Source organism: Borostomias antarcticus (assembly GCF_949987555.1).
Source record: "Borostomias antarcticus genome assembly, chromosome: 20".
In the NCBI taxonomy this organism is placed as follows: Eukaryota; Metazoa; Chordata; class Actinopteri; order Stomiiformes; family Stomiidae; genus Borostomias; species Borostomias antarcticus.
In genome coordinates this window covers 8,970,632-8,986,449 of record NC_140253.1, presented here as the reverse complement: position 1 = coordinate 8,986,449, position 15,818 = coordinate 8,970,632, and the positions used below count along the sequence as shown (strand labels likewise).

The following is a 15,818-nucleotide window of genomic DNA, read 5'->3' as shown; positions in this document are numbered from 1 at the left end:
CAAGTGCTGTACAGATACAAGCAAAGGATATAAATACAAAAGCATAAGAATAGTGCAAATACAACAACAAATTAAGATAGGTCTTGTCACATCAGTTCTAATGCTTCCAATGCTAATCCAGCACAATAAGAGCGAGATAGCCAGTTAGCTCATGAGCTCACAACAACTAGTAGCAGCTTCCATAACATTAATGGTAGCGGTCAGTGACTAAAGCAGTTACACTGATGATTCCGGTAACGTTAGCTATTTTGCTGCAATTGGTTCAACGTCTGTTTCTGGACAAAGGTAAGGGATAAACCCAGATAACACAAGGCTAGAGGACCTACAGTGGGTCCTCGATGGACGAGTTGGCGGACCTCCGGCGAAATATAACACAAGGCTAGCGGACCTACAGCAGGTCCCCGATGGATGGCGGACCTCCGGCCAAATCCGCTGGCAGACCTCCGGCCGAATCGGCACAGATCCATGTCTTTAAACAATTCCATAGTTCTGAGTTTTCTATGATCAAAGGGAATTAAAATCCAGACAATGGTAGACACTCATAAGACAGGACAGGACAGAACACAACAACCAGACATTTGCTATCTTTGGTGCGCTGGCTTACAGCCACGCACAAAAAGATCAGATTTTTGAGGCACGTGAATGGGAAGTTCCAGTGGCGATTTGAAACTCACTCACTCGTAAGTGACAGGGTATTGGGCCTGTTTCATGTGACCCGCGGTTCTGTTTCCTGCTTCTTGGCGGCGGTGTTTGACGTCGTGCCTCTCTGTCTCTCCGCAGACCATGGCTCCTCCGCCAGATTGCGAGGATGGCGCTCAGGGGACACACATGGACTCTTTCACTGGTACTTTGACATGCTTTGACAGCACACGTGTGTACAAGTGTGTGTGTGTGTTTGCGTGTGTGTGAGAGAGTGCATGTAGATGTATGAATGCATATTATCACATACAGATTTGTTATTTGCCTCCCTCTCTCTCTATCTCTCTCTCTCTCCCTCTCTCTCTATCTCTCTCTCTCTCCCTCTCTCTCTTTCTCTCTCTCTCTCTCTATCTCTCTCAGAGATGAAAGAAAAGTCTGCCTCCATGGCGCTGGCACATTCCACTGTGGCCCTGTTCGAGGGAGGGTGGGAGGAGGAGGAGGAGGAGGACCCGTGGGATCTACCAGAACTCCAGGACACAGGCGTGCCTTGGTCAGGTAAGACCCAGCTGGGAGACCCACTCAGTCAAGATGGAACCAAACTAGCCTCGGGTGACTTTCCTGGTACCGAGTTCTCCTAGTCTAGTCAGGTGGAAAACCTCATGGCCACTCTGATGTGCATACTTGGGATCAGATTCCAGGACTCAAACCTATGGCCTTTAGCTCGGCCAGCTTAATAGGTGTGCAGGGTTCCATACTAGACTTTTCCACTAACCTTCCAGTTAGTGGCACCAGCACATCATTTGGTGGCACCAAATTCCGTTGTGGCACATTTGCCAAACAATAGCAACAAATTAACTTTCTTTTCACATTGGAGAGGCCAGATATTTCTATAGATTTTCTTTGAAATCAAAATACATCAACTGTTTGGCAGATGGTGAAAGAGTAGACTTCAGCGAGACCAATCAGAGCACAGTCCTTAATAACTCACAGGTTGGTTTGCTGTACAGGGCTTGAGACGAACGTCTAAACTGAGACTAAAACTAGAAATGTGCTGCGCTCGGAAGGCGCCGATTCGTTCGCCGGCGTGGTTGTTTCTAGATCCGACCGTTTGTTTTAACCGTGACAAAACGGCAGCGATACGCGGGCCGATGAGGCCTCGCTGTCTTTCCACCCCCCTGCTCTCCGCTGTGATAAAGATTTTGATTTTGTTGATGCTAAGGTTTGGTGGAATCTTGATATCCTCCCTCCCTGCCTCCAGTAACCCCCCCCCCCTCCCCTCTCTCTCTCTCTCTCTCTCTCTCTCTCTCTCTCTCTCTCTGTGTCTCTCAGAGCTGGACACCAAGGGGAAGGCGCTGAGGGTGGTGGTGTCTGTCGGGAAGCTGGTCCTGCTGGTGGGCTTCCTCTACATGTTCATCTGCTCCCTCGACGTCCTCAGCTCAGCCTTCCAGCTGGTCGGAGGTAGGAGCGCGCATGCACACACACGCTCACACACACACACAAACGCACACACACACCTGCCAAACCATAGGTTTGACTATTGCATCAATTCTGAGTGTGCTGTGTAGTATATTTTTATACTGTATCATACTGTATTACTCTCATGTAGTAATCATTTTATTAAGAATAATGAATAAACTTCACTTTAGTAGGAACTGTGTTAACTTAAGTAGTTTAACAGGTGGGTTACAACAGATGTCTTTTGTCCTGAGTCAGCATTCCTGTCTTGAGTCAATAAGATAGCACCTTTGAAGTCAGTTAGCCTACAGTTGTAGCATGATCCTAGGAGGACCCAGGAAGGACCCAAATAGCCCCATGTCCAAGGGGGTCAGAACTCAGTGACTGTTTGGGACCATGTTTGTATTCCTGGTATGCAAATTTGTTTGTCATGTGATTCCTGGCCTAAAGCCAGTTTAAAAGCTGCGGCACCTCGGATGAGAAAGTAGTATTTGCCTAGAGATTCGGCCCTGTGTTAGGCATGCTCAATAAAGTGATGATTAGATGTTTTTGGCCTCCTTGAAGTTCTGTTCCACACAAAGATGATGCTTTTGAAATACACTGCAGCTGCATGTGCGCTATATCCACCTTGCATGTTCTCTGTTGTATGTTGACCTCAGATAACCACAGATGTCTCTTCCCTGTGTGTGTGTGTGTGTGTGTGTGTGTGTGTGTGTCCGTGCTCCAGGGAAGGCTGCTGGGGACATCTTCCAGGATAACGCGGTGCTGTCCAACCCCCTGGCGGGGCTGGTGATCGGGGTGCTGGTCACTCTCCTGGTCCAGAGCTCCTCCACGTCCTCCTCCATCGTGGTCAGCATGGTCTCCTCTGGACGTGAGTGGACCTCGGCCGCACGCGCACACACATACACACCCACACACACCCACACACACACACATGCATATCTATTGATGATGATGATGATGATAATGATGAAGGATGAATGTGCATGTGTTCTGTTAAAGTGCTGCAGGTCGAGTCGGCTGTTCCCGTGATCATGGGCACCAACATCGGAACCTCCGTCACCAACACACTAGTCGCCATGACGCAGGCCGGAGACCGCAGGAAGTTCCGCAGGTGAAGAGAGCGCAGATGAGAATCGAGTTGAGGTTCCACCGCAGCGCAGTACAACGCCTGCTGTGGTCACTGTCAATCTTAGTTGAATTAACTGTGTTCCTAACCAGCCCTACTCTGCCCACGATTCACTAATGCTTCAGTCATAGTGCTCGGACCAGCCCTTTAACTCCTCCTCCTCCGTCACGGTCTCCAGGGCGTTCGCCGGCGCCACAGTTCACGACTTCTTCAACTGGCTGTCGGTGCTGGTGCTGCTGCCACTGGAGGTGGCGTCTGGCTATCTCTACCGTGTCACCAAGCTCATCATCGACTCCTTCAACATCCAGAGTGGCGAGGACGCGCCCGATCTGCTCAACGTCATCACCGACCCGCTTACCAATGCCATTATAGAGGTGTGTGTGTGTGTGTTACTATGACTTGATTTCTTATCTTTATATTTTTTTTATTGTTTTATTTTCCATCTTATTTTTCCTGCTTTTTGTTCATTGTATGTCTATTTTTCTCAGTTGTAAAGCACATTGAGCTGTATTTATTTGTATGAAAGGTGCTATACAAAAAAGTGTTATTATTATTATTATTATTATTATTATTATTATTATTATTGTTATTACTACCCCTCCCCCCGCTACTTACTGGGATTATATTGTAGTTTCTCTCTCTCTACCTCTGTTTCTCTCTCCGTCAGTTGGATAAGTCTGTCATTAGTGGCATCGCCACGGGCGACCCTGCAGCCAGAAACAAGAGTCTCATCAAGACCTGGTGCAAAACATTCACCAACACTGTAAGAACATGCCAACTTCACATTCAAAACATCCACCAACACTGTAAGAACACACCAACTTCACGTTCAAAATATCCAGCAACACTGTAAGAACACGCCAACTTCACATTCAAAACATCCACCAACACTGTAAGAACACACCAACTTCACATTCAAAATATCCAGCAACACTGTAAGAACACGCCAACTTCATATTCAAAACATCCACCAACACTGTAAGAACACGCCAAGTTCATATTCAAAACATCCACTAAAACTGTAAGAACATGCCAACTTCACGTTCCAAACATCCACCAACACTGTAAGAACACGCCGACTTCATATTCAAAACATCCACCAACACTGTAAGAACACGGCAACTTCACATTCAAAACATTCACCAACACTGTAAGAACACGTCAACTTCACATTAAAAACATCCACTAAAACTGTAAGAACACGTCAACTTCACATTCAAAACATCCACTAAAACTGTAAGAACACGCCAACTTCACATTCAAAACATCCACCAACACTGTAAGAACACGCCAACTTCACATTCAAAACATCCACTAAAACTGTAAGAACACGCTGACTTCATATTCAAAACATCCACCAACACTGTAAGAACACGTCAACTTCACATTCAAAACATCCACTAAAACTGTAAGAACACGCCAACTTCACATTCAAAACATCCACCAACACTGTAAGAACACGCCAACTTCACATTCAAAACATCCACCAACACTGTAAGAACACGCCAGCTTCACATTGAAAACATCCACCAACACTGTAAGAACACGCCAAGTTCATATTCAAAACATCCACCAACACTGTACTGTAAGAACACGCCAACTTCACATTGAAAACATCCACCAACACTGTAAGAACACGCCAACTTCACATTGAAAACATCCACCAACACAGTAAGAACACGCCAACTTCACATTCAAAACATTCACCAACACTGTAAGAACACACCAACTTCACATTTACAACATCCACCAACACTGTAAGAACACGTCAACTTCACATTCAAAACATCCACTAAAACTGTAAGAACACGCCAACTTCACATTCAAAACATCCACCAACACTGTAAGAACACGCCGACTTCATATTCAAAACATCCACCAACACTGTAAGAACATGCCAACTTCACATTCAAAACATCCACTAAAACTGTAAGAACACGTCAACTTCACATTCAAAACATCCACTAAAACTGTAAGAACACGCCAACTTCACATTCAAAACATCCACCAAAACTGTAAGAACACGCCAACTTCACATTCAAAACATCCACCAACACAGTAAGAACACGCCAACTTCACATTCAAAACATCCACCAACACAGTAAGAACACGCCAACTTCACATTCAAAACATCCACCAACACTGTAAGAACACGCCAACTTCACATTGAAAACATCTACCAACTCTGTAAGAACACGCCGACTTCACATTCAAAACATCCACCAACACTGTAAGAACACACCAACTTCACATTCAAAAAATCCACCAACACTGTAAGAACACACCAACTTCACATTCAAAAAATCCACCAACACTGTAAGAACACACCAACGCCACGTTCAAAACATCCACCAACACAGTAAGAACACACCAACTTCATGTTCAAAAAATCCACCAACACTGTAAGAACACACCAACGCCACGTTCAAAACATCCACCAACACAGTAAGAACACACCAACTTCACATTCAAAACATTCACCAACACTGTAAGAACACACCAACTTCACGTTCAAAATATCCACCATCACAGTAAGAACACGCCAACTTCACGTTCAAAACATCCACCAACACTGTAAGAACATGCCAACTTCACATTTACAACATCCACCAACACTGTAAGAACACGCCAACTTCACATTCAAAACATCCACCAACACTGTAAGAACACACCAACTTCATGTTCAAAACAACAACAAGACTGTAAGAACACGCCAACTTCACAAGAACATGCCAGCTTCACATTTACTACTGCTGCAAAACGCATGTAGATTGAAAGAGAGCTTGATGTATGAGAGTGGACTGATGTTGTGACCCTGTGTGTGTGTGTGTGTGTGTGTGTGTGTGTGTGTGTGTGTGTGTGTGTGTGCGTGCGGGTTTGTGCGTGTGTCCGTGCGCGCGCGTTCCAGACCCTGATGAACGTGACGGTTCCGGGCCCTGAGAACTGCACGTCGGCGAGTGACTGCTGGACCGACGGGGACGGGGTCACCACCACGCTCAAGAACATCTCGGAGACCTTCAACATCACGAAATGTACGTCCACGCGCACAGAAACCTGCTCTGCGCGTAAAACCGTCCCCACGTCCCCCGCGGACCCTCTCAACGCGGTCCATCCACGAACGTTGATCCAACCCGACCTCTTTCCGCAACCGTCCCTCTTCCCTCTACTTGTCTTTGCCCCCAGGCAAGCACCTCTTCGTGGACACGGAGCTGCCGGACCTGGCCGTGGGTCTGATCCTGCTGAGCTGCTCTCTGCTGGTGCTCTGCTCCTGTCTCATCCTCATCGTCAAGATGCTCAACTCCATGCTGAAGGGACAGGTGGCCATGGTCATTAAGAAGATCCTCAACACCGGTCAGGCACACGCGCAACGCAGCGCGCTAACACAAAGCGTCTCATGACAGCATAGGAGTTCCGGCAGCTCAATTCAGCCCATTGAGTTTTGTCTCTCTCTCTCTCTCTCTCTCTCTCTCTCTCTCTCTCTCTCTCTCTCTCTTTCCCTCCCTCTCTCTCTTTCCAGACTTCCCCTTCCCGTTTGGTTGGGTGACGGGCTACATTGCCATCTTGGTGGGGGCGGGGATGACCTTCATCGTCCAGAGCAGCTCCGTCTTCACCTCTGCCATCACGCCGCTCGTGGGTAAGTTGTCCGTTCCACACGTCCGTCTGGCAGGTCCATTCGTAATGTTCGTCCGCTCGTCTACCCATCCATCCATCCCTCTATCCATCCATCCATCTTGCATTATGTCATCTATGTAGTGTGTACCCAACAGGTATCAGCCTGTCTTTTTTCCTCCACTCCGCCTTCTCTCTCTCTCTCTCTCTCTCTCTCTCTCTCTCTCTCTCTCTCTCTCTCTCTCTCTTTCTCTCTCTCTCGCGCTGTATAATGTTGGACTGACATTATAGGCTACATTACACTGACTGTAATGTTGGCCTTGAGTACCATACAGTAGTTAAGTATAGTTATCTACTTCTGTTTACTGCAGATAGCTGGTCCATACACCCTGGCTCTTATCCTGGATGATAGATGTGTAAAAGCTAATATCAATTGAACAGTGCTGGCACTAAGGGATCATTAATGGTTAATATCGGGGTTGGGCTAGGTTCCAGCTTGGACTCAAATAGCATGGGGTTACTGGGTTGTGTATTAGAATGATTATTACTACATTAACCATTTGTGTGTGTACATTATTACAGTATATTGTTGTTGTTTATTTGTTTATTTCTTGTCTGTGCTCAGGTATTGGGGTGATCAGCATCCAGAGGGCGTATCCCCTGTCTCTGGGGTCCAATATCGGCACAACGACCACAGCTATACTGGCAGCTATGGCCAGTCCTGGAGAAACACTGGGCAATTCCTTACAGGTCAGTACACACCAGGGTTATAATAGTTTTGCTTTTTTCATTAGTTTTTATTTTTATATCGTTTTAACTTTTTGTGTTCAATTTCAGTTTAGTTTCAATTAGTTTTTAAAGCAGATTTGCTAGTTTAGTTTATTTTTTATTTTTTGATAATGCTTAGCTTTAGTTTAGTTTTTATTAGTTTCAGTATTAGTTTTAGTCTTTTTTTTCTGCGCTAGCCTCATGAGACTATCCTGATCTCGTGAGCTCATGTTGATTCACTCTGTGCAAAACAAACCATCTGGACCACGTCAGGTTACTTCTGCGCAGGGGCACAGCTAAGAAAAAATGGAGGATAGATTTCATATCCACCCAAAATACTAGGCTTATGTATGAAATGAAAAAGACTAAAACTAAGGACATTTTCTCTACAATTTTAGTTTATTTGAGTTAGTTTTGTAAACACACAATACAGTTTTAGTTAGTTATCGTTTTTTTGTAAAGCCTAGTTTTTATTTTTATTTCAGTTAACTAAAATGTTTTTTCACACCTAGTTTTCGTTTTTTAGTTAGTTTTCGTTAACTATAATAACCTTGGTACACACACACACACGCACGCACACACACACACACACACACACACACACACACACACACACACACACACACACATCTTTGCACATACTCTGCCACCACCAACACTTGCCCCTCCCCTTTATCCAGATCGCGCTGGTTCACTTCCTGTTTAACGTAACGGGCATCCTGTTGTGGTATCCAATCCCCTTCACACGCCTGCCCATCCGATTGGCCAAAGCGCTGGGCAACATCACGGCGCAGCACCGCTGGTTCGCCCTGGTCTACATCCTCTCCTGCTTCTTGTTCCTGCCCCTCCTCGTCTTCGGCCTCTCATTGGCCGGCTGGCAGGTCCTAGTGGGCGTGGGCGTGCCCGTCCTTGTGATAATGATCGCCATCATCGTCATCAACGTGCTGCAGAAGCGGCGCCCCCGCTGCTTGCCAGCGGCGCTGCGCTCCTGGGACTTCCTGCCCCGCTGGGCACACTCCCTGGAGCCCTGGGACCGGGTCGTCACGGCGATAGCCGCCAAGTGCTGCTGCTGCTGCAAGTGCTGCCAGGCGGCCACCGGCGACGGGGAGCAGAGGAAGAAGGCGCCCGTGCTGGAGATGTACGACAACCCCGCCATGAACTTGGAGGAGAAGGAAACCGAGAAAAAGACGGAGCCCGGCGTTTTCCAAGCCACGCAGCTTTGAGGTCCAGTTTACGACCCTCCGTATGCACATGGGATGCGTTATGACACCTCTATGACGCGCGTTAAAGGTGCTATGGTCCCTTGAGTCGCCAGGTTAGTCACTAAGGTGCCTCCGTGACATGCTTCTAAGTCGTTAAACACCTTTATATAATATCAAACAAATACTACCTACCAGTTTTTAAAGCTGGCTCTGTATCGAAACACATGTCTACTAGGATGTCCTCCACTGAACTTTTTCATCATAGTAGCAACTTTTATAACTTTAAACTTTTACTGTGTATTAATGATGTTCACTATTATGATACCAGTGTAACCAAGTTGAATTGGTTAAACTCACCCCTCAGTAGCCTATAAGTACCGCCCACATGCACCACTGAATCGCTAGCTTTTCGGTGGCAGCTGGCTAAAGCGGTGTTTATGTAAGGCGGTCATGAGCGTTAGCAAATCAGAGGACCCCAGATCTGACCCAGCATGTGTCAGTGAGGGTTGAAGCGATACTGACGAGCGAGGCAGTGACATCTGTGACACTAGCAACACATCCTTTTAAATGTGTTACTTTGGGCTAAGTTATTTTGTAAATGAAGTTAATGTTTGTATTCAAGGAATATGTCGATGTAATTATGGATGAATTAGCATCTGTGTTAATTTATTATATTTTAAGGCTATCTATTTTCTGTTTGTGTAGAGGTGCATCCCAAAAAAATGTAATATTGTGAAAAAGTCCATTATTTTCCGTAATTTTATTCAAACAGTGAAACTTTCATGTTTTCTAGATCCATTACACAAAGTGAAATATTTCAAGCCTTTTTTGTTTTAATCTTAATGATTGTACAGTATCTTCAGTATGTTCATTTATACACTCAATTCTTAGTAGGGGCTCCTTTTGCACAAATTAGCCTACTGCATCAACGTTTGAGCATGGCCTGGAGGCAATCAGCCTTGAAATATTTCACTACATGTGTAATGAATCTATAATATATGAAAGTTTCACTTTTTTAATTAAATCACGGAAAATAATGAACTTTCCACAATATTCTAATTTTCTGAAATGCACTCATATGTGAAAATCAAATGTGTGAAGGAATTTTCTAAAATAAGCAATAAAATTCTTCAGAATACAAGATATAACTGGGGTGGTTTTTGTTTTTAATTTTAAAAGATCTTGATTTCAGAGTCACATTCACTTGTATTAGATAGCATTAGTTACAACCCACCCCCTCAAGTTAATCATTCTCTCTGTCTCTTTCTCTCTTTTGCCCCACTTCTTCCACCATGTTATCTGTGCTCTCCATCCTTCTATCAGAAACCCTCAAGGTTTATGACTGCCGCAAGAGAGACTTTCACACAAACACACACTCCCCTCTTCCCAGCACGCACCCCACTCATGGACCCCAGTCATCTATGATCCTGCCCACCGAGAGGGAGAGAGAGAGAGAGAGAGAGAGAGATAGAGATAGCGAGAGAGAGATAGAGAGAGAGAGAGAAAGAGAGAGAGAGATAGATGGAGAGAGAGGAAGAGAGAGAATGAGGGGAGAGAGAGAATGTGAGTGAGTGAGAGAGTGAGAGAGTGAGGGAGAGAGAGAGAGAGAGAGAGAGAGAGAAAGAGTAAGGGATAGACAGAGAGAGAGACGGAAACAGTGTTGGGGGGGGTTGTAGTGTTTTTATTTATATTCCTTCATTTTAGAGAGCATTGTCAGTTGGACTATCATTATCTAGGAAAGACTCCATAACTAAACAGAAACAACACACAAACACAAACAGCCCACTCTCTCTCTCATATGCTCTCTCCCCTCTCTCCCTCTCTCTCTCTCCCCGCTCACTCTCTTTCTCTCTCTCTCTCACACACACACACACACACACAGACACAGACACACACACACACACACCCATGTGTGTCCAGTAAACTTCCACTGCTGACCGACATACACTCCTCTCTGTGACGGCTCTGGTCACATGACGTGGCGGGGCCATGTGAGCACGGGCCAGATGATCAATACACCAATATCCCAGAGACAACGTTCCCTCAGTCATCTCACACCATCAAACAACCTTCCCTCAACCATCTCACACCATCAAACAACCTTCCCTCAACAACCAGACAACCTTCCTTCAACTACCAGACAACCTTCCCTCAACCATCTCACATCATCAAACAACCTTCCCTCAACAACCAGAGAACCTTCCCTCAAGCATCTCACACCATCAAAACCTTACCAGACAACCTTCCCTCAACTACCGGACAACCTTCCCTCAACCATGTCACACCATCAGACAATGTTCCCTCAACTGCCAGACAATGTTCCCTCAACCATGTCACATCATCAGGAAACCTTCCCTCAACTACCAGACAACCTGTGAGAGAGGCACATGACGGAGAGGCAGAACAGAAAGGAGACAAAAAAAGTGGTAGAGAGAAAGAGAGAGAGAGAGAGAGAGAGAGAGAGAAAGAGAGAGAGAGTGAGAGAGTGTGTGTGTGTGTGTGTGGGGGGGGGGGGGGGGGGGGGGGGGGGTTATATTCCAGAGAGAGTATCCAGAGTAGAGACTCCAGCATCAGCATTATTCATTAGTCATTAATGAGTCTGTATCTTTATGGTCATTATCTCTTTCTCCTCTCTCCCTCCCTTTCTCTCCCTCCCTCCCTCTCTTCCCTCCCCTCTCTCTCCCTTGTCTGGAGGAGTCAGGCCCTATTTCTCTCTCTCTCTCTCTCTCTCTCTCTCACACACACACACACACACACACACACACACACACACACACACACACACACACACACACACACACACACACTAAAAAAACCCCATGGCCTTTGAGCTGATATTGGAATATTCATCAATAGAATTCATTTATATATTATGCTTTTCACCCCGATACCTTCAGTTTGGTTGGGTGTGTCAAGGTTGATAGTCCACAGGTTGTAACACTGTTGTAATACTTCAACATGAAAGTTGATATAGGGCAGAGATCCCAAAACCTCGACACACAATCTGACAGCCAAGGTTCTTATCGCTTTCAAATGCCTCTCTGTATCACTGGCCATTAAGTAATTAGCGGACAATCTAAACATTTATTTAATAATCAGCAATTAAAGGTCTTAACCTCACGGGGTGGGGGTGATGCCCTTTAACGTCACTGATGCCCTAATGTCCTGTTCCTGTTGAGACTGCTGTTGGCAGGTGAGCAATGACTTAACGTGCGTGTTTGAGATTACACAAGAACAAACATGCTGATATACTATACAGACAGTAGGCAGCATGCATGGGACGCGCCCGGGGGCCAAGTGCTTCTCTCCATCTTCGCCAGGGACGGACAGTATTAGCGATCTATTCTTCTGCATGTTTTTCATATCGGGCTTGTTATGGGGGAAACCTTTGCGAACACGGGGAGAACATGCAAACTCCACACAAAAAGGCCCGAAGAACTTCTTGCTGTGAGGCAACAGTACTCGGTACTGTGCCACCGAGCCGCACAGTACCACACTCTAAAAAAAATTGACCCACTCTCTGAAAAAAGGTTCCATATGAATTTAGAACCCTTTTCAGGCCTGTAAAGAAAGGACTGTAAGGTTCTATATACATTTGAACCCTTTTCAAGTCCAAACAGCTCTCTGTGGAGTTTAAAAGCATTTTATCTGGAACTGTTGGGTTCTATACAAAGTGTTACAAGAAGTCAGAGTGTGATTCTATTGTTACAGTGGCTCATATTAACCTGACCCAGCAGATGGTTTGTTTCACATGCGACTTCATGAGATCAGGATGGTATCGCAAGTATAGCTCCTCTATATACATACAGAAGCACTCTGTTTCAGGACATCTAGGTCAGTTTGCCTTCCATACAACCCGTCTGGACCAGCGATGGGAATAGTTAAAACTGACCCCAGATCAGCATCGAATGCTCCCTGATGGTGCAGTCCTACTAGTTTGGCAGGCAGTGCCAAACCCAATAAAATGTGAAACAATAGCACCATCTAGTAGTGCAAACATCACTGAAAGGTTTACAGAAGCAGAGCTGCTTCCACTGATGATCTGCTAACCAGGATGTTGGCCGAGTAAGTACAAGTATAAGTTATATAATTAGTAGGTGTGCTTGGCTTGGCTGTGAAAGTGAAAATGTGCAAGATGTAAAAGGAACAACGCTTGGTGAGATAATTATACTTTATTTCTAGAAAAGATTACACTATGGCACTATAAGACAAGAGTGATCGTAATGCGTAATCAAATTGATTTCGATTTCAAAATATTAATTCATCATTCACAACAGATTTCTTAAAAATAAGCATTTGTCCATAATGTCTCCTGTGAAATCTTAACATTTGTATTAAAAGAACAATCAGCAGTAAAGGCAAAAAATATGTACGGCAAATTCCAAATTTATCCATGTCACTTAAATCTAAAACTTTTTTCATCTGTATTGCATTATTTGTGGCTTAATTTGAATTCTGATGCAACATTAGTGTGACTGATCTACATGCAGAATAATTTCGTCATAGAAAGAGGGACCTCTTGTTTTGTGTGGGCCCTGCTTGCTTGTGGGCCCTTATAATCATCATCACCTTTCACCGCTAAACAACGGCGCTGTCTTCACGCCAGAAACCTTGTTCCTATGCTTTTACAATCAAGTCAGCAGTAGTGTTCTGTTAGTTTCTATGGAAGCAGATAGACGTTTTAACCACCTGGAGACGGATAAGTGACTTGAGCCTGGAGACCTGAGGAGACAACATAAACAGGGAAGAGATTAGCATCAACGATCCCATCCCTCTCTTGATGTCAGTGTTTGTCAGTTGAATCACTTTTACCTGAGTTAAAGTGTGTGTGTGTGTGTGTGTGTGTGTGTGTGTGTGTGTGTGTGTGTGTGTGCGTGTGTGTATGTGACATATAGCTATCATTAAATTACTGTATATATAATATAACTGTCTGGTATGTTTGTCTTTCTCTCTCTCACACACACACACACAAACACACTCACTGACTCTCACTTCAGTACTCTCACTCTGTCTTATCCTCCTCTCTCTCTCTCTCTCTCCCTCACACACACACACACACAAACACACACACACACTCACTGACTCTCTCACTTCAGTTCTCTCACTCTGTCTTATCCTCTCTGCCCCCCCCCTCTCTCTCTCTTTCTCTTTCTCCTCTGTCTTTCTGTCTCTGCCTTCTCTCTCTCTCTAATGTTAAAGGACATGGGTTTCAGCATGTACTGACTGCTATGTGGGTATCAATAAAAACTTTTTTTTTTTTTGAAAGGGTGGTTCTATTGTTACACCAGCTCTATACTAACCTGGGGCCGAGTTCAGCCCCTTCAAAACATTGCAAAATGTTTAATGAAAGGGAAACGGTAGTGCGTTGGACACCCTGTGTGTTATGCAAAGAATTGCACCTTTAGGGCGGGGTTATATCTCAGTCTGCTGATTGGGTATTGCCTCTGACACACACACCAAATTATAGAAAACCTACCTCAAAGCCTGTTGTACACTGTTTCTCACCGTTTTGAGGAAACTTGTTGTTCAACACGGAAACTGCAGCAAAGCGGTGCACACTGTTTTCAGATTGAACTCACCCTATTTTGGCAGGCAGTGCAAACCTGACAAATCTGATACAATAGCACCATCTAGTGGTAATTACTGGATAGGGTTTGCCACAATTGAATGAAATTCACTTAATGTCCACCAACCAAACCGCAGCAATGACGTGAATTGGAACTCTCATAGAGTACTCTCCTTTGAGGGGAGGAGGAGTGAGAGAGGAGAGGAGGACACATGCAGAGTATTACACTGTAAACCGTTTGTGATCAGTGAGGTACATAACTGAGATTCATGCACTCAAAAGTCCCTGTGTGAATCATACTCGAGATGAAGTGGTCTTCCCTTGCCCCTTGAGGCAATAACACACTGTATCTCATTCCAAACCACAAACACACACACACACAAAACAACAACCTTAAGTGTTTATTGTTTTTTTAACAGCTGCATTTGTTGATTATCAAACTGGTCTGTGTCTTGCAAGGCCTTGTGTGTGTGTGTGTGCGTGCACGTGTGCTGTAAAGGTTGCACTGTGGTTGTAAGTTGATCCCTCCTACACACAAACATGATCTCTGTCTTTGGTGATTCGAGTTGTAATTGTTTTATTTGATGTGATGTTTATTTGATGTGTGCATTGTTCACTCGGTGACGCTGTAAATGAGGTGCATGCACCTCAGTGTTCTTTCACGTTTAAATAAAGGTTTGAATGAATCTTTATAGCATATAATTGTGTAAAGTGTGTGTGTGTTGTCAACAGTATGAGGTCCCCTGAGAAGACACGATGACCCCTGACCCTCAGCCAGAAAGCCAAAAAGACCTGTGACTTGAGACTCAGCCTGGATAAGAGGAGGTGAGAGAAGACTGCTTTCCCAGTGGCACCAACCAGGAGCTCAACATCAAGGGACCGAGGAAAAGAGCCAGTTGGACCAAACAAGAAGATAAAGAAATGGAGCGAAAAAACAATTGGCCGATATTGTTAATCAAGAAGTATGGAAGCCTGCTTGGTGAGTTTCTTTGTAAAACACCGGAATGTGAGTGGCCATTGTGTATGTGTGTGTCTGTGTGTGTAAACATCCTGAACTCTCTACTAAAAATGACAGTACACTTTCATTCAGACAGATGCAGCACAGAATTATGTCATATACAGTATCATCACAACCATCGCTACATTTTCAATCCATACCAGTGTGGCATCATGTACCTTAACCCATTGAGTACAGTGTATATCTGAACATTTCTTTCCAAATGAACATAATAATATATTGTTACTTATCAGAATATGACCCACCAGTAAACAATTCATAATTGTCAACACATTTTGGAATGAGCCATCAGAACTAGTTGTGTAGAAAGCACCATACATTTATTCAGACATATGTACAACCTTCTCATTATCCAGCTATTTACATGAACACACATGAAATGAAACACACACCGTGATCACACTTATGGCACCGAGTGAAGATGAACGCTAT

The 15,818-nt window shown here is 44.7% G+C and overlaps 1 protein-coding gene across 1 annotated transcript; it reads left to right on the top strand.

Moving 5' to 3' along the window:
• Nucleotides 1–1,082: 1,082 nt before the first annotated feature.
• Nucleotides 1,083–8,823, top strand: LOC311322549 (sodium-dependent phosphate transport protein 2B-like; the record flags this gene model as incomplete). The annotated part of the gene is made up of 11 exons (XM_084454638.1): nucleotides 1,083–1,194; nucleotides 1,969–2,097; nucleotides 2,822–2,965; nucleotides 3,097–3,208; nucleotides 3,402–3,597; nucleotides 3,891–3,986; nucleotides 6,132–6,255; nucleotides 6,407–6,574; nucleotides 6,741–6,857; nucleotides 7,458–7,582; nucleotides 8,281–8,823. 11 exons carry the CDS (start codon nucleotides 1,083–1,085, stop codon nucleotides 8,821–8,823), a joined length of 1,866 nt encoding a protein of 621 aa, XP_084310764.1.
• Nucleotides 8,824–15,818: the final 6,995 nt, after the last annotated feature.